The 24,380-nt window shown below is 41.5% G+C and overlaps 1 protein-coding gene across 1 annotated transcript in view; it reads left to right on the top strand.

The window, feature by feature from the left end:
* PKHD1 (PKHD1 ciliary IPT domain containing fibrocystin/polyductin) overlaps positions 1 to 24,380 on the top strand; it is a 426,555-nt gene that overhangs the window by 108,839 nt on the left and 293,336 nt on the right. The window contains exon 35 of the mRNA XM_030870494.2: positions 23,995 to 24,151. Coding sequence (XP_030726354.2) covers positions 23,995 to 24,151 — 157 coding nt within the window. The remainder of the gene's footprint in view (positions 1 to 23,994; positions 24,152 to 24,380) is intronic.

Here is a 24,380-nt window from a genome sequence, read left to right as displayed (position 1 = left end):
TGTAATCTGCTGTTTGCTGCTGCCTGTTTCACATAGCCAGTCTAATTCACGAATTTGATCTAATTGACTCGGTAGCTGCCCACTGTGTGCCAGGTACCGTGCTGGTGACTTGTGATATGCAGATGATTACAATGCAGCCCCTGCCCTGTGGAACTCACATTCTAGCAACGTAAATGTCAAGGTAAATTGGACCGCAGAAGTAGTAGGAGCAGGATGCAGGGCAGGCACCGAGGAAAGAATAGTTTCTCAAAGAGGAACTGAGAAAGTCATCGAGGGAAATTTGAAGTGGAGCCAGACCTTGAGAGATGATGGTATTGCCCAGGAGAGAAGGGACTTACGCATCAGCACGATCATGACGTGTTTAGGAGGTGGTGTGGCTCTTGGTATAGCCTGAGGATGGTGCACATCCCAGGGGAGGAGTCGGAAGGAGTGGGAGATGAGGCTGCGGAGACCAATTCTTGGGTGGAGGATTATATACTTATTTGAATTTGTACTTTATTTTCTAGGCACTGGGAATCAGTTTCACACCTCTGTATTCTAAGGGGGTGTGTGGCCAGGTGTGTGACTGTGAGTGTGTGTGTGTGTGTGTGTGTGTGTGAGCGAGGGAGAGAGAGAGGGAGAGAATATGAATTAATGAGGTTAGCTTTTCTAGCAAGAGAATATCGAATATGGGCAGTGCCTGTGGGGGGGGGGAGGGCTGCGAGCAGAGTGGAAGCAGAGAGGCCAGCTCCGCCATCGCCATGGTGGTCCTTCACGCAGCCTGCCTTCATTCGATGAACAAGGATTCATTACAAACCTGCTGTGGACCAAGTACTGTGCTAAACTCTAGGCGCACACACAGACCTGCTCTCTGCCCTCACGGAGCCTTTATTCCAGAAGATCCAGGCAAGCGACGAGCACCTCCTGTTGCCCTACACACGGCAAAGAAAAGCCTGAACTAAGAGGCATTTCTGGGGTGAATGGACACCGTTTGGTGACTTGTTGGCCATGGGACATAAAGGTTAGGAGGAATTGCAGGTGACTATATTTCTGGAGTTGGGGGACACTGTCACCTTGGTGGATACTGCATCACTAAGTGTTGATGGCAGAGTGAGTGAGTTTGTAGGAAGGGGAGGCTAAGAAATGCAGTTTTACCCTTGTTACGGCTGATGTTCCATGTAACATACATGTGGAGCTATCCGGCTATTCAGAGCTTAGGAGAGAGTTCAGGGTCTGAGATACAAATTTGAAAGCTGTCATAAGGTAGGTTATAACAGAGGCTAAGGGAGGTGGTGACAGTATCCAGGAAGCATGTGCAGATGAGAAAGAAGGGGATGGATGCTTGGGGACTGCCAGTGCTTGTGGGATGAGCAGAGAAGGGGCTGATCCCCGCCTAAGTGTTGTATGTAAATCACCCCGTCTCCCATCTCGGCACCATTCGAGGTCATCATTGATCCCCTTTCTTTTCTCTTGTTCCATTAGCTCAATTTCCTCAGTATAGAAACTGTTTAATCTTAACCAGAGAACTTCAACCTTTCCCTAATCTTCCTTCGAAGCTATGGCTCCTTTTACAAAGGGGTTGAGTTCTCTCCTTCCCTTGATAACTGTGTTGTTTTAAAGGATAATACCATTGGCTGTTTCTAATTTCCCACACTCTCAGGTGCATCCTGACTCTCAAGCTTCTTGGCTTTGAAACGCCCAGACCAGGGTCCCCTGTAACCTCATCCTTATCTTATGACCTGCTTTTGAATGCAGTAGTCTTGATAGGCTCTAATAACCATCTAACTCCAATTCAGTTCAATGTAATTTCAAAGCCGCAAATTTTATCAGTTTAAAAATTGACTTCCCCATCCCCAGATGGCTTGAAGCTTGTGGTGGGGGAGTGGTTATTTCTCTCTTCCCTCCATCCCCTTCCCCACTTCTTGTAGGAGTTGGCCTGGGGGAGGGAGGATTGGGGTAAAATTATACATCAGATGTGGCAGGTACAGCAACAGGGTAACAAATGCACTGCTGGTGGCAGAGGTACCATCTTTAGCTTCCTCGTGGGCTTTTTTGTGGGTTCACCAGAAATCCTCCAGCTAAGGTCCTTGGCCTACAATTCTTTCTGACCCATTCTGGCCCATTTCTGGCCCATTGAGTGTTTTAGGGGTGGGGAACTTCGCTCTCCCCAATAGTTCAGGCTGCCTCTTGGGAAAAATCCTTTTTATCACCCCCAATCCGTTCCCTTTAATGGGATCCACAGTCACCTTTGTTCCTCCTGTAGTGGCAGGCAGCTTGCTCCCAGACCAGCTCCATCTTTTCCCTCTGCTGCTGGGCCGGGGCAGCTCCAGCCACAGTCTCTTGTTTAGACTTTCCAGGTCTGAAGCAAATGCTGGTGCCTTTTCCGTTAAGCTCTCCCATTGGTTCCCTTGAATCTGTCTCATTTGACTTAGATGAGGTGGGCGTGGAGATAGAAAATACCACAAGATACCAAACACTATGAAGATAAATACTATAGCAATAAGTCCAAAGCCCAGTGCAAGCAGAAAAAAGAGACAGCTCTGTTTCAGGGTGAGGGGACACTAGCTAAAGCTTCACAGAGAAAGGGAGATGATCTGGCTTTTGAAGACTGAGCAAGGGTTTCCCTAGTGGAATAGGGTAGAAAGGTCTTCTGGGCACAGGTAATAGAGGTCACCTCTGGGACTGGAGGCTGGAGATGGGAAATACCAGAGTGTGTCTGGGGAGCTGCAGGTGATTTCTGTATGCTATCGAGTGGAGTGGAGAGGTGACCAGGGACTAGAGCACAGAGGACTTCTGGACACACTCATGCACATGCACTCACAAAAACAAGGGGACAAACCCACTCTCCACAGAGCAGCAAGGCAAGCTTATATGCCGAGCCTTGTCTTCATTTTTGGTTTTGCATTCCTTCGTCAGGTTTTAGAACCTTGAAAAAGTCATTTAACCTCTCTGAGATCCAGCATCCTCATCTGAAAAAGAGAAGACAGGAGGCTCTAAAATTCCTTATTAGAAGTGAAGAAATATCTTTTTCTCCCCAGTTTTTAAATTGTGGTAAAATATGCATAATGTAAAATTCACCATTTTAAGTATATTTAATTGTGCAGTTCAGTGGCATTGTTGTGTAGCCATCACCGCTGTCTATCTCTGGAACATTTTCATCTTCCCAAACTGAAACTCCATAACCATTAAGCACTAACTCCCCATTCTCCCTGCCCCTAGACCCTGGCAACCACTATTCCACTTTCTGTCTCTGTGAATTTGGCAACATAGGTACTTCATCTAAGTGGAAGCATACAATATTTATCCTTTTGTAGCTGGCTTATTTCTCTTAGCATAATGTCTTCAGGGTTCATCCATGGTGTAATGTGTCAGAATTTCCTTCCTTTTTAAGGTTGAATAATCTTCCATTGCATGGATATACCATGCTTTGTCCATTCATCTGTGATAAACGCTTGGGCTACTTCCAACTTTTGGCCTGTAAATAATGCTGCTATGAACATGGATATACAAATATCTGTTCGAGTCCCTGCTTTCAGTTCTTTTGGGTATAAACCCAATATTGGAATGGTCAGAATTATATGGTACGCCAATGTTTAATGTTGTGAGGAACTGCCATACCATTTCCAAAGTGGCTGCACCATTTGACATTCCTACCAGCAATGCACAAGGGTTCTAATTCTCCACATTCTCATCAATACTTGTTATTTTGTTTGTGTTTTTTTTTTAAACTAATAGCCATCCTAATGGCTGTCAAGTGACAGCTCATGGTTTTGATTTGCATTTTCCTAATGATTAGTGATGTTGAACATCTTTTCCTATGTTTATTAGCTGTTTATATAGATCTTTGGAGAAATGTTTGTTCAGGTCCATTGACCATTTTTAATAGAGTTTTTTTTGTTGTTGTTGCAATTCAGAATTTCTTTATATAGTCTGGATATTAATCCTTTATCAGATATATGATTTGAAAATACTTTCTTCTATTACACAGGTTGCGTTTTCACTCCGTTGATAGCATCCTTTGATACACAAAGGTTTTAAATTTGATCAAGTCCAATTTATCTATTTTTTTGTTGTTGTTGTGCTTTTGATATCATAGTGAAGAAATCATTGCCAAACCCAAATGTCATGAAGATTTCCCCTACATAAAAACAAAGAAGTATTTTTTATATAAATCGTGTTGGCTTAAGTTCTATCTTTAAAAATCCAAATCTCTAGCTCAGTCTGCAGAAAGGAATTAAACTTCATTTATTTTCTGCTTTTGCCTCCTATTCTCAAAATATCCTTTGGGTACCTTCTTATCTTCTCAGTTTCTTGGGGATTTAGGCAAGGTGTCAATTATCTATGTCCATTACATTGTCTATGAGTGTTCCCAATATGTTCAGAAGGTTTAAAAAATGTTTTAAACTAACAATGGTTTAGGTTTGCTTTGGGCTGCCCCATATGAAAAACGTAAAGACTTGCAGATTAAAAGCTACCTTTCCCACCCCACTTAGTTGAGTATAATGGGAAAGAGGAGGGAGTAACAAGGAAAGGTTCTTTCTTTCTGCTTCATGTGATTGATTAGGAGGTGAAGTGATTTTTTTTCTCAACTTTCTAAAACAACAAAAACACCTTTGGGTAGATCCTGGGCAAAGGAGACTTCATCTGGAGGAGCTGTCCAGAAGTAGGAAATGGGGACTAATGGGAAGCTGTGCCATATGCTTACCAGCTTTTCCATGGGATCCATTCATGTGGCTCATAGCTGCCAGAATGCATGTTGACGGGTCCATCAAGAAAATTTTAGAAGAGCTCCTTACACTATGTTAACTTAAAAATAAAGGCCATGTCTTTTGGTGGAAAGAACAAATCACTTCGTCTGGCTTTTGTCCTGACTCTACCCCTGCTCAGTTCATTGAGTAAGTAGTCTTGTAGCAGTCCCTTAATTTCACCTTTTTGAAATGAGATGTTAGAATAAATATCTAAGCTTTCATTAACCCTAAGTAATAGAGGGGCTTATTGGGAGCTATATTTCTTCCCATTGGGAAAATGGGGAAAGAAGAAGCTCCTATTTCCTTAAGGCAAAACAGAGCTATGTGAATAATTAACCCTCAGCAAGTTGAGATCCTGATTTTCAGCAAGAGGGTAATTTCCCAAAGTTGGGAGAATTCCATGGAAAGGCATTTTGCATGTGTTATGTCAGATGTTGTGGCCTCTGATCGCTCTCCCATGTTGCTTATTGAATTAGTCTAGCCTTGGATCCCTAGAGAGTGAGTACTGCTGCTTTAAGGCTCATTTCATGGGGGTCTTTGTGGCTTTTAAACTTCCAAGCTTCTTGGGTGATAACTATGCCTGTGGATTGTTTAGTATTCATTAAGGGTTCTGAGTTTTCTGCCTTTAAAGACACAATAAGGAAAGTTTTTCAAGTGTTTGTATAAACATGGGTATATGTTATACCCATGTTTATACATGATGTGCATTGTACACAGTGAATGCCAGGTGGCTGTAAAGCAAATGATTAAAGTACATTTTGCTATCTGGAAAGTATAGTGAGCTTTATGAATTTTTGGAAAGGCTTTGGAAAATTTTTGCTTTATGGGGTTTTCTCTGAAGAAGAGTTTGTTGGAAGAAATGCATATATTTCATTAATTTTATTTATCAGCAGTCAAAGCAATAACTTACACACATATATTTAAAAAACGGTTTAAAGCACACTACTTTGAGATACTAAATAGATGGCAGTTCAGTTGATTTTTAGATGTTTTATTTTCAGTCATGGGGACATTGAAATTATGTCACTGCCTGCTTGCCACACCTACCCATACTGATAACTGGCATATGAAAATTTGGAAAAATAAAACAGAGATTTTTTTTCCATCATGTTAAAATAGCATGTGGTTTTGATCCTGAGAGTGGAGGTTTTCCATCAGACTGCCCTATCTGAGATCTCCGGGTCTATTTCCTCCTTTGCCTGGACTGCTGTTACTGGTAGTTGAGATTATTCAATTATCTCTACATTTTAACCTTGGTGTTTACCTCTAATGTCGCTCAAGTCAGTAGATGATTCATTGCATCTGGAGCCAATAAACAGGGTTTGGCCGAAAAGGGACAGTGTGTGGCAGATGCGTTTAGAGGAAAGGGAACAATGCACTTGAAACTGGGCTCTAAGAGCTTACAAATTCAGTTATGCATTTGTGGGTCCTGGGCAGGGTCCTGTAACACCTGGCCCGTAGAGAATGTCCAGTGAAGGTTCACAGAGGGGATGGTGATGATTTAATAAACACAACCTGTGTATACACCTGTGTATACACTGCAGTGGACAGGCAATTTCCCCAAATTCTAGATTCTTGGGATTGCGTCCCAGCTCCGAAACCCATCATTTAACCTTTCTGGGCTTCCTCATTCCCAAGTAGGGCTGATAATTTTGTGGTATTAGCCTTAAAACAAATCATCTTTTGCATCATCAGACAATACCACGTAATACATGCATGAATGTTTAATGATAAAACATGACACTACTTTGATATCAGGGGATCTAAAAACCTAAATTAACATTTCCTTTGTTCTTCCTAAAAAGTACCTTAATCTCTCCCCTTAAAGAATGAGAGAAAATTTATTTAGTCAAGGCCAATGAAGATACCAGATACAGGTACAGGCTGGATTTCTCTGGTTTCTGAGGTTGGTTTTCCCCTGCAGAGCATAGCTTTTTTTTTTTTTTTCTTTTTTTTAAGTGAGGGAATAAAAAAGTCAGATTCATGTCTCTCCTTGGAAGAAATGCAAGCGAAAGAGTAGTGCTATTAATACCAATTATATTCAAATACTATTCTCAGAAGTCAAGCTGGAATCTGGGCTTCCAAAAATTCTTAGTATCTCCCAAAGGACACACATCATGGTTGTGTTCAGGGTCAGGAAGGTTTTGCATTTCTTCAGCCTAAACAGAGAAAGGTTGTGAAGACATAGCAGTTGTATGGTATTTGCTGTTTTTCTTTAGCAGTCTTAACTCTTCCTGAGCAAATGAGTTCTCTACCAGGTCTTAATTTAAACTTCTTGGCATCATAAATGAAAAGAATTCTGTATTGCCTCTCCTGTGTGCTGGGAGTCACTTATGCAGTGGGAGAACCATCTGGCCTTCTGTCCGGCACCACCATCCTAGCAACTTAGGACAGTGCCCATTTATTATCTCCAAGGTTCTGCAGGAGACGTCTGGGCACAGAGTAGCTGGGGTCTCTGTTCAACATCTCAGAAGGCTGAAGTTAAGGTGTCAGCCTCGCTACATCCTCATCGGAGCTCAGGGTCTTCCTCCAGTCTCATTCAAGTTGTTGGCCGAAGTCAATTTCTGTCAGCTGTAGGATGAAGACCTCATTTTCTTGTTGGCTGTTGGCCAGGGACCATTTTGGGTCCTAGAGGCTGCTCTTGGGTCCTCTCCATAACATGGCAGTTTGCTCCTTCAAGGTCAGTGGAGGAATCTCTCTTCTAAGAGCTCACCTAAACAAGAGATGTCTATCCCCCTTTTGATTAACCCAAAGTCAACTGATTTCTGAACTTAATTATAGCTGAAAAATTCCTTCACCATAGCCACGTGATGTAACCTAATTATGGGAGTGAGATCCCATCATATTCAGTAGCTCTGTTTGTACTACAGGGGAGGGGAGTATCCAGGGCATGTACACCAGGGGGCAGGAATCCTGGGGGGCATCTCAGAATTCTTAATACAGGTAGTATGCTTGAATTTGGGGATTTGAGAAGATCCCTAGACAGTCTTTGTGAAAGTCAGGGTTCTGCTGGCATTGCAGTCATCTGTTCCATGTTTTTCTGAACTCCACATATTTTGCTGAGTCCTGAGTTCTCCTGGAGTGCCAAGGAAGGGACCCATTCTGGATCATTTCCATTCCTGAAGGCTTTAATGAGGCTGTTTTAGTTCTAGCTTCCAATGAGGGGTTCAGGTCTGTGGTGGGCTCTGAGGAACTTACCCCAGAAGAGAGGATTTGTACTCTTGGTAGAATACCTATCTCTATATTCAGTGTTTCTTGAAACTGGACATGTCTAATGCCAGCACAAAGATGGGGAGAAGACTTGGCTTTGGTTCTGATCCAAATGTAAGGAATTGGTGTGGTGTAGCCTCAGACCTAGAAATGTGGCTGGGCATCTCCTTGCCCTCTGTGAGCTGTGGGCATGATTCCTCCAAAGAGGTGGGAAAAGGAGGAAGGGGGATGGAACCATGAAGAAGACCCAATTTGTTTGTGTTCATTGGAGACCTATCCACTTTCCTAATTGATTGTTCACTACAAAGTAGCTTGATGCTTCTTTAGCCTGGGAGCTAAATGCAATCAACTTTTGTTTGTTTCTGTAAAAAAAATTTTTTTTTTTTGCCCTTGAGGAGATCATTATTTCTACTGTATGAAGATGGTAGCCCAAACATTAAAAGTAATTAGAGCAGATGGCAGTGAATACGGCTTTTGTAAAGTACACTGATGCTTACAAACCAGTTTTCATTCTCTAGGCTTCCTCTTTTTCTCTCTGCCACCACATATTCATTTTGCTTCCCTTCAGGTATAAAGGGGAGGGAAAAAGAAAAGGAGGAAAAAAAAAGGTTCCCCTGGTACATGAAACTGAGAAGCTGTCAAAGGTTCATAGCAGGGAAAGTGAGCTCCCGTGTATTCAATCACTGAAATTAAGTGTTTTCTAAGGCGGTGCAGTCACGGGTCCATTGCATGGGGAAATAACACGCTGTAGTCCATCACTTAAAATGTTAACCTTGTCTCTTACTAGTGACTGGGAACAGAAAAACGTGCTCTGTGCTTGCTGGTTAAATGGTAGTGTGTCAGCTCTGCAGAAAAGGCTAGCGTGTATATGTCAGTTTTCCGATTTGACTGTATATGTGTATGTGTGCACGCCTGGGTCATACACACACACACACACACACACACACGCACCATCACTTCCACCTGCCTTTGTGTAGCCTTCAGAGACCTGGCTTATTGCTCACTGGAAAATGAGGAGAATTGAACCAGTTTTCAGTATTTCAATATATAACCTTTTGCTTGCCAGTCTGCAGACTCTTAGGTAGTTGTATTATAATTATTTATTTTTAATCGTAGGAAGTTCTATTTTGAATATATTTCAGTATTGATGGAATGTAGATGTAGTGTACTAAGCATATTATAGGTACTTGGACAATATCAATTCTTACTCTTATACTGATTGTGTAAATTATAATATACCAGGAGTAAGCAAATTTTTTCTGTAAAGAGCCAGGTAGGATATTTTAGCTTTGGTGGGCCATAGAGTCCCTGTCACAAATGGAAAGCAGCCTTCAGCAATATGTAAGTGAATGGTTGAACCGATGTTCCAATAAAACTTTATTTATCAATACAATGGGTGGGTCAGATTTCGGCTGTAGTTTGCTGACCCTGTTATGGACTACTGAATGTTTTACTTGATCCTTTTCTCTATGACATGTGGAGAACTTGAAGTCTTCAGGCAGTGAGAAACGTCAATGAATGTCCTGCTGCTTCAGCAGGAAGACTGAAGAGCTGTGCAGCCTTCCTGCCTCTGGGCCCGGCTGCCCTCTCTGGGCTCCTTGCTGAGCCTGCAGCATTTCACACATCTCATTTCTCAGAGTACCTCTGGCTCACACTCCATCCACCTCTGCTCCGATCCTTTATCGGAGGGGCTGGTCCCTGATCACTCCATATGAAATAGCTCCTCCCACTCTGACACTTCTGCTGCACTTCCCCCTGCTTTTTCTTTTCAGAGCACATTATTTGTTTTATTTATTTAACTTTATCTCCCTAAGATATAAGCTCCCTGAGATCAGGGATTTGTTTTATTTTGTGCTCAATAAATATTTGTTGAATCCAGAGATCCATCTGCTCCATAGTTCCAGGCAAGGAGGCTGAAAAGTGCCTGTGATGACTAAGAAAATACCTGTTTTTTGAAAATTTTATTGAGGTATAGTTGATTTACAATGTGGTGTTAATTTATGCTGTACAGCAAAGTGATTCAGTTATGCATGTACAGATAATGTATATATGTATGTACATATGTATTACATAAGTACAATGTATATATGTATTATACTGTTAAGTGCACTCAAAAATGTTAGTCATTATGAGTAAATTTTAAAATTTCACATTAAAAAAATTTCAAGTAGAGAGGGTAATGCATAAGTTTTTCACTTGTGAGGATTAGTGATACCAGAAGTCAAATGTCTAGCACTGTGCCTGGGACATTGGAGGCGCTGGGTCGTGGAATGATCTTCAGGCTTATAATTCAGAAGAGACATTATCCGAGGAGATTTGAAGCTTTGAATGGAAGAGAAGATGAGGAAAGTTTCTGTAAATTTGTTCTGTTTGCAGACTGTACTAGTTCCTGAAGCTCAGGAGTGCTAAAATAACTTACATGGATAAAGCACTGAGCTAACATCAATATTCTTAGAGAAATCATGGCGTATAGGATGTGCACAGAAGGGAGAGAGAAGCTAGTGAACTGCCAGGTTTTCTAACAGGGACAAAGCATAAATGTGAATTGGGCCCATGTGGCTGGCAGCAGGCGTTACTGACATTTCCTTGAGTAGTCAATGTGCCGGGCAACAGAGGGGGACTTTCTCATGTTATCTCATCATCGTGAAGGGTTTATAGTCACCGAGAAAAGAAAGTGATCACTTAGAGCCAGCATGAGCCCGGTAAGAACAAATTATGCCAAACTAATTTAATTTCCTTTTTGTTCCCTAAGGAGTTATTGGATTAGAGGTCAGGGGCTCTATTCGTAATCCTGGATTTGTAGATGGTTGACTTTTCCTACAATGAGCATTTTTGGGTTTTATAATCAGCTGCAATAATCTCAGCCTGTGTTGATTCATGTGTAGTGTCCAGATTGAAAAAAAGAAAAGTAATTAATGCACAGGCTTTCATCTGTAAGGTGGTCTCTACCAGAGTTAGCCATCTAATTTTCTGAACTCACATAGTACCTTGCTTATGCCTTTAATTATTGAATTAATCACACTTTATATTAATTACCTGGCTATTTGTCTTTTTTTCAGGGATAACATGAGCACCTTAAGAACAAGGATGAAGTTACATGTATCTAAAAGAAATACCTTTGCACTAGCTCATACAGGAAGGGTTTAGGATTTTAACTGGCCAACATGCTAAATATCACCCAACATTATAATACAATTATGAAAATAGCCAAGACTCTATTGTTTAATAAATGGTATGAAGACATTTCATTATATTTGGGGTGGGGGGAACAAAGCAAAGATAAAAAATAAGGAAAAATGGAAAACTTCCCACCAACGTAAACTCTAAATTAGTTGAGCATTAACATGCGAATATAAAACCCTACAAATCAAGAAGAACATATAAGTGCTATTTGTGTCAGAATGAAAGAAGGGAGTCTTATGTGTAAAAGAATGGAGGATGTTACAAAAAAAAGATCAATACATTTGGTTTCATAAGAATTAAAAACATTTCTATGTAAAAGAGCACTGAAAAAAGTAAAAAAAATTGCAGTGTCATATCAAATTCTTTTAGTTATTAAAACAACACTTTGAATTATGGCATAGTGATTATGAGCCCACAAGTGTTGACTATTCATTCAAACACATTTTGGGGGGTACCGACCATGTGGCCAGGCATTGTTGTAGGTACTGGGATACAGCAGAAAACCAAGAAACTCTCATGAAGCTTACATTCCACTGGGACTTGACTGACTATAAACAATACACAATGTTTCGGTGATGATAAGTTCTTTGGAGAAAACAGAGCAGTGTAAAGGGTGGAGAGAGCGTTGGTGACAGGGACCCGGCTTTTCCTATTTCCAGGGCTTGTTTGCTGAAGCAGGCATTCTGGGGAGGTGTCAAAATAGTTCCTCCTTATCTTTGTCATCTAGGAGGCACTGTGACTAGAAAGACCCCCACACTCTACCTTCTCCACAGCCCTGACTTAACACAGATGCTTGCAAATAGGTCTTTGCTTTGCCTGGTGTTCCACCTTGCTGATCAGTGCTTTCTTTCAAGATAACTCTGGTGGTACTGCAAGTACATTTAAGGTGACATGTAAGATTTGCAGACACTGCACATTCCTGAAGTTCAGAGAAGTGCTGACAAGCTGTAAGAAGAAAACAAATTGCATAAGCTTCTCGCTGAGCCAGAAAAGTTTTTGCTTGTGTTTTGTTTTGTTTTTTGGTTTCTCTTTTGGTTTATTTGGGGCTGTATGTTCTAAGGTAAAAATGAGGGCGTGTTCTGGATAGTTCCCAAGTCTATTTTTACTCCACCCCCATATGCCCATAGGGAGATGATTTTCTTCATCTGCAGAATGGGAATGAGTGATTTGTTTATCTGGAAGAAGAAAACTAGAGCTAAAAGCTGAACACCTTGGGGACTGTGGTGGAAAGACCTGTTATTTGGTGAAAGTGAAACTTGCGTTGACCTGGGAGCTGGGTTGGTGATGCAGAGCATGGCTTGCACCAAAACATTACATTGGTATCAATTGAGAGGCTTTCGAATATATGGGCAAGAAGTCTTTTTAGTGATGCTGTCAGCATTCTTGTTTGCTTGATTGGATCAAATTGAAGGAACTGAAGGATAAAGATGTTGGAAAGTGGGCTACCTCCTCTGTCTCATGGGGTTATTGCTCTGGGAGGCCTGTGGAATAGAATTATACTACCATTGTGTCAACTATGAAAATGTAGAGCTACAATTCTTATGGCGGTACACGTGTAACCATGAATTCCCTGATAACTTGAAATCATGGAGATATTTGACTCTTCTACTTCCCTAGGTGCTGTTGGACAGTTGAGGATGCATTAATTTTTTAGGAAAAAATTTTGCTAAAAGTTTAGGAATTTTTTACTTTTAGCATTTAGTCACTGTTTTGTAATAGGCATGAATCATTGATACATTTAATATAATTTCAGGATACCTTTATTATGATAAGGAAAAGCTTTGGGCAGAGGGAAGCTTAGATCTTTTGAAATTTAATGCTTACCATTGATAACCATTTGAAAAGTACCACATTCAATAAAGAGACTTAAGGTGAAAGAAAAAATCAGTGGAAGATTTCATAGGGAGATTGAATCTGAGTCTCTGGTTTTAATTTTGATACATTTACCCTTGTTTGGTTTTAAGTTTACATAGAGTTAGAAAACACAGAAAGGAGTGGGAAAGGATGTGGGCCAAACTCAATGGATCAAGAGACCTAGGGAACATAACATTTTTAAGTAATTTTAGACCTTATCACTTATTTGCTCACCTATGTATAAAGAAGGCATGTATGCTTATGTGTATGTGCGATATCTATAAATGCGTGTGGAATTTGCAGGTGGATGATTCACTTAAATCATTTCATCAATTTTTATTTTCCACTTAACTATGTGTCAGACACTTTTTAGGGGGTTGGGGATATAGCAATGACCAAAACAAAGTCCCTGTTTTTCATTTGAGTAATAAGCTCAATGGATGATAAATACACAAGGAATGATATGGTCTAATACAAGGATGAAGCAGTATTAGGGTGAAGGAGTGATGGGACATAGCATTTTAATAAGGAGACAGAGAAGGAAGTGTTGTTTGAGCAGAGACCTGAATGAAGTAAGGGAGTGTGCCTTGCAGATATTTTGGCTGAGAGCGTCCCAAGAGAGGCCATGTGAGCGGGAAGACCCGAGGTAGGAACTTGCTTGGCTGGGCCCAGGCTGTCTTCACCTCCACGGCCTTTAGCACAACCTTTAAACTCTTTGAGCCTTTGTTTCCTCAGCTGTAAAGAGGACACTGTTTCCTCAGCTGTAAAGAGGATATAACAATATTTGACCTTCCCACCTGCTGGGTTGGGGCTAAGTATAGTTCTTTTTTTTACATCTTTATTGGAGTATAACTGCTTTACATTGGTGTGTTAGTTGATGCTGTATAACAAAGTGAATCAGCTTTATGTATACATATATCCCCCATTACCCTCCCTCTTGCGTCTCCCTCCCACCCTCCCTGTCCCACCACTCTAGATGGTCAAAAAGCAATGAGCTGATCTCCCTGTGCTATGCTGCTGCTTCCCACTAGCTATCTATTTTACATTTGGTAGTGTATATATATCCATGCTACTCTCTCACTTCGTCTAAGCTTACCCTTCCCCCTCCCCATGTCCTCAAGTCCATCCTCTATGTCTGCGTCTTTATTCCTGTCCTGCCACTAGGTTCTTCAGAACCATTTTTTTTTTTTTAGATTCCATATATATGTGTTAGCATATGGTATTTGTTTTTCTCTTTCTGACTTACTTCACTCTGTATGACAGACTCTCGGTCCATCCACCTGACTACAGATAACTCCAATTTCATTCCTGAGTAATATTCCATTGTATATATGTGCCCCATCTTCTTTATCCATTCATCTGTCAGTGGACACTTAAGTTGCTTCCATGTCCTGGCTATTGTAAATAGTGCTTCAATGAACATTGCGGTACATGACGCTTTTTGAATTATGTTTTTTTCAGTGTATATGCCCAGTAGTGGGATTGCTGGGTCATATGGTAGTTCTATTTGTAGTTTTTTAAGGAACCTCCATACTGTTCTCCGTAGTGGCTGTATCAATTTACATTCCCACCAACTGCTGCACCAACAGTGCAAGAGGGTTCCCTTTTCTGCACACCCTCTCCAGCATTTCTTGTTTGTAGATTTTTTGATGATGGCCATTCTGACTGGTGTGAGGTGATACCTCATTGTAGTTTTGATTTGCATTTCCCTAATGATTAGTGATGTTGAGCATCCTTTCATGTGTTCGTTGGCAATCTGTTTATCTTCTTTGGAGAAATGTCTATTTAGGTCTTCTGCCCATTTTTGGATTGGGTTGTTTGTTTTTTTGGTATTGAGCTGCATGAGCTGCTTGTATAGTTTGGAGATTAATCCTTTGTCAGTTGCTTCGTTTGCAAATATTTTCTCCCATTCTGAGGGTTGTCTTTTGGTCTTGTTTATGGTTTCCTTTGCTGTGCAAAAGCTTTGAAGTTTCATTAGGTCCCATTTGTTTATTTTTGTTTTTATTTCCATTTCTCTAGGAGGTGGGTGAAAAAGGATCTTGCTGTGATTTATGTTGTAGAGTGTTCTGCCTATGTTTTCCTCTAAGAGTTTGATACTGTCTGGCCTTACATTTAGGTGTTTAATCCATTTTGAGTTTATTTTTGTGTATGGTGTTAGGGAGTGTTTTAATTTCTTTCTTTTACATGTTGCTGTCCAGTTTTCCCAGCACCATTTATTGAAGAGGCTGTCTTTTCTCCCTTGTATATTCTTGCCTCCTTTATCAAAGATAAGGTGACCATATGTGTGTGGGTTTATCTCTGGGCTTTCTATCCTGTTCCATTGATCTATATTTCTGTTTTTGTGCCAGTACCATACTATCTTGATTACTGTAGCTTTGTAGTATGGTCTGAAGTCAGGGAGCCTGATTCCTCCAGCTCCATTTTTCTTTCTCACGATTGCTTTGACTATTTGGGGTCCTTTGTGTTTCCATATAAATTGTGAAATTTTTTGTTCTAGTTCTGTGAAAAATGACATTGGTAGTTTGATAGGGATTGCATTGGATCTGTAGATTGCTTTGGGTAGTATAGTCATTTTCACAATGTTGATTCTTCCGATCCAAGAACATGGTATATCTCTTCATCTGTTTGTATCATTTTAATTTCTTTCATCAGTATCTTATAGTTTTCTGCATACAGGTCTTTTGTCTCCTTAGGTAGGTTTATTCCTAGGTATTTTATTCTTTTTGTTGCCGTGGTTAATGGGAGGGTTTTCTTAATTTCTCTTTCAGATTTTTCATCATAAGTATATGGGAATGCAAGAGATTTCTGTGCATTTATGTTGTATCCTGCTACTTTACAAAGTTCATTGATTAGCTCTAGCAGTTTTCTGGTGGGATCTTTAGGATTCTTTATGTATAGTATCATGTCATCTGCAAACAGTGACAGCTTTACTTCTTCTTTTCAGATTTGGATTCCTTCTATTTCTTTTTCTTCTCTGATTGCTGTGGTTAAAACTTCCAAAACTATGTTGAATAATAGTGATGAGAGTTGGGAAACCTTGTTTTGTTCTGATTTTAGTGGAAATGGTTTCAGTTTTTCCCCATTGAGAATGATGTTAGCGTGTTTTTGTCATACATGGCCTTTATTATGTTGAGGTCAGTTCCCTCTATGCCTACTTTCTGGAGAGTTTTTTTTTTTTTAAAGAAGATGTTGGGGGTAGGAGTTTATTATTTATTTATTTATTTATTTATGTTTGCTGTGTTGCGTCTTCGTTTCTGTGCAAGGGCTATCTCTAGTTGTGGCTTGCAGGGGCCACTCTTCATCGCGGTGCGCGGGCCTCTTACTATCGCGGCCTCTCTTGTGGAGCACAGGCTCCAGGCACGCAGGCTCAGTAGTTGTGGCTCACGGGCCCAGTTGCTCCGTGGCATGTGGGATCCTCCCAGACCAGGGCTCGAACCCGTGTCCCCTGCATTAGCAGGCAGATTCTCAACCACTGCGCCACCAGGGAAGCCCGGAGAGTTTTTTTTAACACAATTGGGTGTTGAATTTTGTTGAAAGCTTTTTCTGCATCTATTGAGATTATCATATGATATTTCTCCTTCAATTTGTTAAAATGGTGTATCACATTGATTGATTTGCATGTATTGAGGAATCCTTGCATTCCTGGGATAAACCCCACTTGATCATGGTGTATGATCCTTTGAATGTTCTGCTGGATTTTGTTTGTTAGTATTTTGTTGAGGATTTTTACATCTATGTTCATCAGTGATACTGGCCTGTCGTTTTCTCTTTTGTGTGTGACATCTTTGTCTGGTTTTGGTATCAGGGTGATGGTGGCCTTGTAGAATGAGTTTGGGAGTGTTCCTTCCTGTGCTACATTTTGGAAGGTTTTGAGAAGGATGGGTGTTAGCTCTTCTCTAAATGTTTGATAGAATTCACCTGTGAAGCCATCTGGTCCTGGGCTTTTGTTTGTTGGAAGATTTTTAATCACAGTTTCAATTTTAGTGCTTGTGATTGGTCTGCTTATATTTTCTATTTCTTCCTGGTTCAGTCTCAGAAGGTTGTGCTTTTCTAAGAATTTGTCCATTTCTTCCAGGTTGTCCATTTTATTGGCATAGAGTTGCTTGTAGTAATCTCTCATGGTCCTTTGTATTTCTGCAGTGTCAGTTGTTACTTCTCCTTTTTCATTTCTGATTCTACTGATTTGAATCTTCTCTCTTTTTTTTTTTTGATGAGTCTGGCTAATGGTTTATGAATTTTGTTTATGTTCTCAAAGAAGCAACTTTTAGTTTTATTGATCTTTGCTATTGTTTCCTTCATTTCTTTTTCATTTATTTCTGATCTGATCCTTATGATTTCTTTCCTTCTGCTAACTTTGGGTATTTTTTGTTCTTCTTTCTCTAATTGCTTTAGGTGTAAGGTTAGGTTGCTTGGGATTTTTCTTGTTTCTTGAGGTAACATTATATTGCTATAAACTTCCCTCTTAGAACTTCTTTTGCTGCATCCCATAGGTTTTGGGCCATCTTGTTTTCATTGTCATTTATTTCTAGGTACTTTTTGATTTCCCTTTGATTTCCTCAGTGATCTCTTAGTTATTTAGTAGAGTATTGTTTAGCCTCCATGGGTTTGTATTTTTTACAGTTTTTTTCCTGTAATTGATATCTAGTCTCATAGCACTGTAGTCAGAAAAGATACTTGATACGATTTCAATTTTCTTAAATTACCAAGGCTTGATTTGTGACCCAAGGTATGATCTATCCTGGAGAATGTTCCATGAGCACTTGAGAAGGAAGTGTATCTGTTGTTTTTGGATGGACTGTCCTATAAATATCAATTAAGTCCATCTTGTTTAATGTATCATTTAAAGCTTGTGTTTCCTTATTTATTTTCATTTTGGTGGTCCATTGGTGAAAGTGGGGTGTTAAAGTCCCCTACTATGAATGTGTTACTGTTGATATCCCCCTTTATGGCTGTTAGTATTTGCCTTATGTATTGAGGTGCTCCTATTTGGGTGCATAAATATTTATAATTGTTATATCTTCTTCTTGGATCGATCCCTTGATCATTATGTAGTGTCCTTCTTTGTCTCTTATAATAGTCTTCATTTTAAAGTCTGTTTTGTCTGATATGAGAATTGCTCCTCCAGGTTTCTCATGATTTCCATTTGCATGGAATCTCTTTTTCCATCCCCTCACTTTCGGTCTATATGTGTCGCTAGGTCTGAACTGGGTCTTGTAGACAGCATTTATACGGGTCTTGTTTTTGTATCCATTCAACCAGTCTGTGTCTTTTGGTTGGAGCATTTAATCCATTTACATTTAAGGTAATTATTGAGATGTATCTTCCTCTTCCCATTTTCTTAATTGTTTTGGGTTTGTTATTGTGGGTGTTTTCCTTCTCTTGTTTTCTCTGCCTAGAGAAGTTCCTTTAGCAGTTGTTGTAAAGCTGGTTTGGTGGTGCTGAATTCTCTTAGCTTTTGCTTGTCTGTAAAGGTTTTAATTTCTCCGTTGAATGTGAACGAGATCCTTGCTGGGTAGAGTAATCTTGGTTGTAGGTTTTTCCCTTCATCACTGTAAATATGTCCTGCCACTCTCTTCTGGCTTTCAGTTTCTGCTGAAAAATCAGCTGTTAACCTTATGGGGATTCCCTTGTATGTTATTTGTTGTTTCTCCCTTGCTGCTTTTAATATTTTTTCTTTGTATTTAATTTTTGATAGTTTGATTAGTATGTGTTTTGGCATATTTCTCCCTGGATTTATCCTGTATGGGACTCTCTGCACTTCCTGGACTTGATTGAATATTTCCTTTCCCATATTAGGGAAGTTTTCAACTATAATCTCTTCAAATATTTTCTCAGTCCCTTTCTTTTTCTCTTCTTCTTCTGGGACCCCTATAATTCGAATGTTGGTGCAATTAATGTTGTCCCAGAGGTCTCTGAGACTGTCCTCGATTCTTTTCATTCCTTTTCTTTATTCTGCTTTGTGGTAGTTATTTCCACTATTTGTCTTCCAGGTCACTTATCTGTTCTTCTGCCTCAGTTATTCTGCTATTGATTCCTTCTAGAGAATTTTTAATTTCATTTATTGTGTTGTTCATCATTGTTTGTTTGCTCTTTAGTTCTTCTCGGTCCCTGTTAAATGTTTCTTGTATTTTTTCCATTCTATTTCCAAGATTTTGGATCATCTTTACTATCATTGCTCTGAATTCTTTTTCAGGTAGACTGCCTGTTTCCTCTTCATCTGTTAGGTCTGGTGGGTTTCTACCTTGCTCCTTCATCTGCTGCATATTTCTCTGTCTTCTCATTTTGCTTAACTTACTGTGTTTGGGGTCTCCTTTTCGCAGGCTGCAGGTTCATAGTTCCCATTGTTTTTGGTGTCTGCCCCCAGTGGCTAAGGTTGGTTCAGTGGATTATGTAGGTGTCCTGGTAGAGGGGACTGATCCCTGTGTTCTGGTGGATGAGCCTGAATCTTGTCTTTCTGGTGGGAAGGACTGCTTCTGGTGGTGTGTTTTGGGGTGTCTGTGAACTTAGTATGATTTTAGGCAGCCTCTGTGCTAATGGGTAGCGTTGTGTTGTTGTCTTGCTAGTTGTTTGGCATGGGATGTCCAGCACTGGAGCTTGCTGGTTGTTGAGTTGAGCAGGGCCTTAGTGTTGAGTTGGAGATCTCTGGGAGAGCTCTCGCTGACTGATATTACGTGGGGCCAGGAGGTCTCTGGTGGACCAATGTCCTGAACTCAGCTCTCCCTTCTCAGAGTCCCAGGCCTGACACCTGACTAGAGCACCAAGACCCTGTTAGCCACACAGCTCAGAAGAAAAGGGAGACAAAAAAGAAAGAAAGAAAAATAAAATAAAAGAAATAAAGTTATTAAAATAAAAAATTAAAAAATATATGTTAAAATAAAAAAGTAATAAAAAATAAAAATAAAAAAAGAGAGCAACCAAACCAATAAACAAATCCACCAATGATAACAAGCACTAAAAACTAAACTAAGATAAACATATAAATCAGAATCTAGTCAGTTGCATACAGCAAACCCCACATCTACAGTTGCTCTCCAAGTCCACTGCCTCAAGTTTGGGGTGATTCGTTGTCTATTCATGTATTCCACAGATGCAGGGTACATCAAGTTGATTGTGGAGCTTTAATCCGCTGCTCCTGAGGCTGCTGGGAGAGATTTCCCTTTCTCTTCTTTGTTCTCACAGCTCCCGGGGCTCAGCTTTGGATTTGGCCGTGCCTCTGTGTGTAGATCACCCTCTGGCATCTGTTCTTCACCCAGACAGGAGGGGGTTAAAGGAGCGGGTGATTAGGGGGCTCTGCCTCACTCAGGCCGGGGGCAGGGAGGGATACGGAATACGGGGTGAGCCTGTGGTGGCAGAGGCCAGCATGATGTTGCAACAGCCTGAGGCGCACCGTGTGTTCTCCCGGGGAAGTTGTCCCTGGATCATGGGACCCTGGCAGTGGCGGGCTGCATAGGCTCCCGGGAGGGGAGGTGTGGATAGTGACCTGTGCTCGCACACAGGCTTCTTGGTGGCGGCAGCAGCAGCATTAGTGTCTCATGCCCGTCTCTGGTGTCCACGCTGATAGCCATGGCTCCTGCCCATCTCTGGAGCCCATTTAGCTGGTGCTCTGAATCTCCTCTCCTCACGTACCCAGAAACAATGGTCTCTTGCCTCTTAGGCAGTTCCAGTCTTTTTCCTGGAATCCCTCTCATTTAGCCCCCTTCAGGCTGTGTTCATGCAGCCAACCCCAGTCCTCTCCCTGGGATCTGACCTCTGAAGCTTGAGCCTCAGCTCCCAGCCCCCACCTGCCCCCGAGGGTGAGCAGACAAGCCTCTGCTCTCTGCACCCCTGTTGCTGCGCTCTCCTCCTTGGCTCTGAAGCTCCCCACCTCCACCCCGTTTCCACCAGTGAAGGGGCTCCCTAGTATGTGGAAACCTTTCCTCCTTCACAGCTCCCTCCCAGAGGTGCAGGTCCCATCCTTTTTTTTTTTTTTTGCGGTACGCGGGCCTCTCACTGTTGTGGCCTCTCCCGCTATGGTGCACGGGCTCCGGACATGCAGGCTGAGTGGCCATGGCTCACGGGCCTAGCCGCTCTGCAGCATGTGGGATCTTCCCGGACCGGTGCACAAACCCGTTTCCCCTGCATCGGCAGGAGGACTCCCAACCACTGCGCCACCAGGGAAGCCCCCCGTCCATACTCCTTTGTGTCTGTTTTTTCTTTTGCCCTACCCAGGTGCATGGGGAGTTTCTTGCCTTTTGGGAAGTCTGAGGTCTTCTGCCAGCATTCTATAGGTGTTCTGTAGGAGTTGTTCCACACGTAGATGTATTTTTGATGTATTTGTGGGAAGGAAGGTGATCTGCATGTCTTACTCCTCCGCCATCTTGAAGGTCCTGAGTATAGCAATTTTCAAAGGCTTTTTGGCCAGGCCAAGATGATAGAACACAGGGAAGGAAGCCAATGATACACACAGCTGCTTCTGAGCCAGAGAGAAAGTCTTTAAAGTTCCCTCAGAGCTAAGATGACAGGTATCAGTGCTAACCTTGAGGTTTGAAAGGTTCTCAAGTTAATTACAGGAAGACATCATCGAATAGTCCTCCTCTGACTTCCTTTTACCTGATCGTCTAGTTGTTCCACATCTTCCCATTGTGAGGGTCATGAGCCCAGGTTTTTTGTGTAGTTCTGTAGCTGGGCTTGGATCTGAACACGAGGCTCACGTCTCAGAAAAAGTCAAGCTGCTGAAGCTGCTGAATTCTTCACTCCTCCTCATGGCTCATCCACACACCCTTGCTGGCCTTCCCTGAGCTTCAGGGCCTGGTGTGAAGGGAGCCTCCCAGTTCCTTTTTTGGATCTATCTCCCTCTTCTCTAGCCCTTGCCTTGAATTGGTCCTCAAAATTTGATGCAGAAGTGCCACTGAGGAGATGATTAAAATGACAGATCCCTGGTCCCACCTACTGAGAGTTTTTTTAAAAAAATTGAAGTATAGTTGATTTACTATGTTGTATTAGTTTCAAGTGTACAGCAAAGTAATTTGGGTATATATATATATATTCTTTTTCAGATTCTTTTCCATTACAGGTTTTTACAAGATACTGAATATAGTTCCCTGTGCTATATAGTAGGTCCTTGTTGTTTATTTGTTTTATATATAGTAGTGTGTATTTGTTAATTCCAGTCTCCTAACTGATCCCTCCTCCTGAGCTTTTGGTTCCATCCTGGTGGCATTGAGAGAATCTGCACCTTAGACAGCTCTAGGCTGAGAAACCCTGTCTGAAACATCATCTTTAAAATAAAGGGATAGGAGTTCTTTCCATCTCTGACCTTCTAGAAATCCAGGCTTTTTCACATGTCTTAGTGACTCAGGGCTGACTTACAGATAATCTGGTTCACCTTCTCTGGAGTTGTTTTCACCATCTTTTGGTCTTTTCCATCTTCTCACCACTTTATTCCACTCCTGTTTCCTCCTATTGGCCCCCCTTTTTCTTTGTGGATTCTGCGGGAGTGAATTAAAGGATTATAGGAAGGTAGAAGTCTAGTCGTATGAGGAGCCCCTTCTGTAATTTTACCTCCCCATGCCTAGCTTCAGTGTGAAATAGGTGGAGAGGTAAACTTCTCTCCCACTTTTTGAGTGTTTGGATGGTCATCCTGTGGTCACGGTTCATACAGCTCACAATGATGCTTGGTTACCACACGTTCTTTTTTTCCTGTGGTGCTGGAACTGCTTATCACTGTGCCTGATGCCTTTCCATCTCTTAAACTGGGATGAGTCACTGAGTTATTTCTCCTTTGTAGATGCAGAAAATGAAAAGATCCTGCTTTTCCTTATCCCCAAGTCTTGTTGGTGATCGGGTTCAGTATATAACTCAGGACTAGTGAGCTGGGGGTCAGTACACCTGGAAAATCTACTGACTTCTGGCAACACATTTGTCCATTTTCTCTCTCAGAAATACTCCAGGGCATTGTTCTCTGTGGAGGTGCAGTTATTGGTATTATAAACATGCCTCCCCTTCTTCACGATCTTCTCCCATCTGCCTCAGATATCTCACAAGAGGACTTTCTAGGCAGTTGTTTTATAGGAACTGGGGCTTCGCATTAGGTTGGAATCTGTGTGGGAAGAAGAACTGTTGGGAGAGAGGCATACCCATGTCATCTGTATGACCTTGAGCTAATCACCTTGTCCAAGAGGATTTCATTACATTTATCAGAATTACAGTTCCATAGCTGCACAGGACATTTAAACCTGTTCTCTGCCTCTTGCATGAGCCAGATACTGCTTTCTGTGATTTTCACATCCTTGGTTTGAAAACCACGTGAGTTCAGTGTGACTGTAAATTAACAGGAAGCCAAAAGCTCTGAGAGGGAGACTGCGGGAAGTCAAGGGTGCTTCCTCCTCTAGGCGCCTCACAGTCCCACTCCCGGCACCTCCCTCAGAGGTTCTGGGTTGTCATCGGAAGTCAGCTGGCATTTTTCCTGTGCACAAACTTTGCCAGCATGGATGCACCAAACACAGAGGGAAAGGCATCAGTAATATCAAAAGAGGCAGGGTGGGAGGATGGATCTGAACACGTGGAGAGAGGAATGTTCCTGTAAGACAGGGACACTTGGCAGTAGGGCCAGTGACAAGTGGTACCAGTTATGTAAAGCAAAATGCCACCCATCAAGCAGAATGTGTTAATTCTCTCTATTCCTGGCTATTTATGACTTTTTGTCCAAGACTCAATACACGTCTGTAAAAATAAAAAATGGAATCGACCCCATCTGTTAGGTAGAAGGTGGCCTGTTCTTGGGCAAAAAGGTAAGAAAGTGTTACCAGCATATCGCTGGAGAATTCCAGAGGCTGAACACAGAAGAACTTTGAGTACGACTTTGCCCCTTCCGTATTTTCCCTTTTTTGAGTTAGTTGTACGAGGGTGACTAATTTTATGGAGATGTTTAAAATTATATTTAAATTAATTTGAGTTTAAGGAGTTTCTGTTCTGATGGATCACCCAGATCCTATCCTGCTTGAAAACAAAACAAAACAAAATAACAAAACCTGTTTTCCAGGGCAACTTTCCCTTTCAGTTCTGCCGGAGGTGGTCCAGGGCTCACAGCTGGTTTCCCGGGCAACTGCCACAAGAGGGCGACAACGTCACGGTAGAGAAAGGCCAGCTGCTCCTGTTGGACACCAACACCAGCATCCTCAACTTCCTGCACGTGAAAGGTTTGCGGAGTTTGGAGATGGGGGTGGCATTATTATATATGATTTTATCATTTTAGAGGCAGAAGGAAGGGGAAATTTTTGGATAAGTTCCAGCCCTTGGTTGACAATTTATTCTCGGACCAAATTGAGATTTCCCTATGAAAGGAAGAAGTGGTCAGAAGGTTCAAAATGAAAGCCCTTTCTTTTGACTCTTAAAAGCACAGAGCTTGATTATTTTAATTTTTCAAAT

The sequence above is a fragment of the Globicephala melas genome, chromosome 11 (assembly GCF_963455315.2).
Source record: "Globicephala melas chromosome 11, mGloMel1.2, whole genome shotgun sequence".
NCBI lineage: Eukaryota > Metazoa > Chordata > Mammalia > Artiodactyla > Delphinidae > Globicephala > Globicephala melas.
The sequence above is the reverse complement of the archived record's forward strand: the minus strand, read 5'-3'. Positions and strand labels throughout refer to the sequence as shown.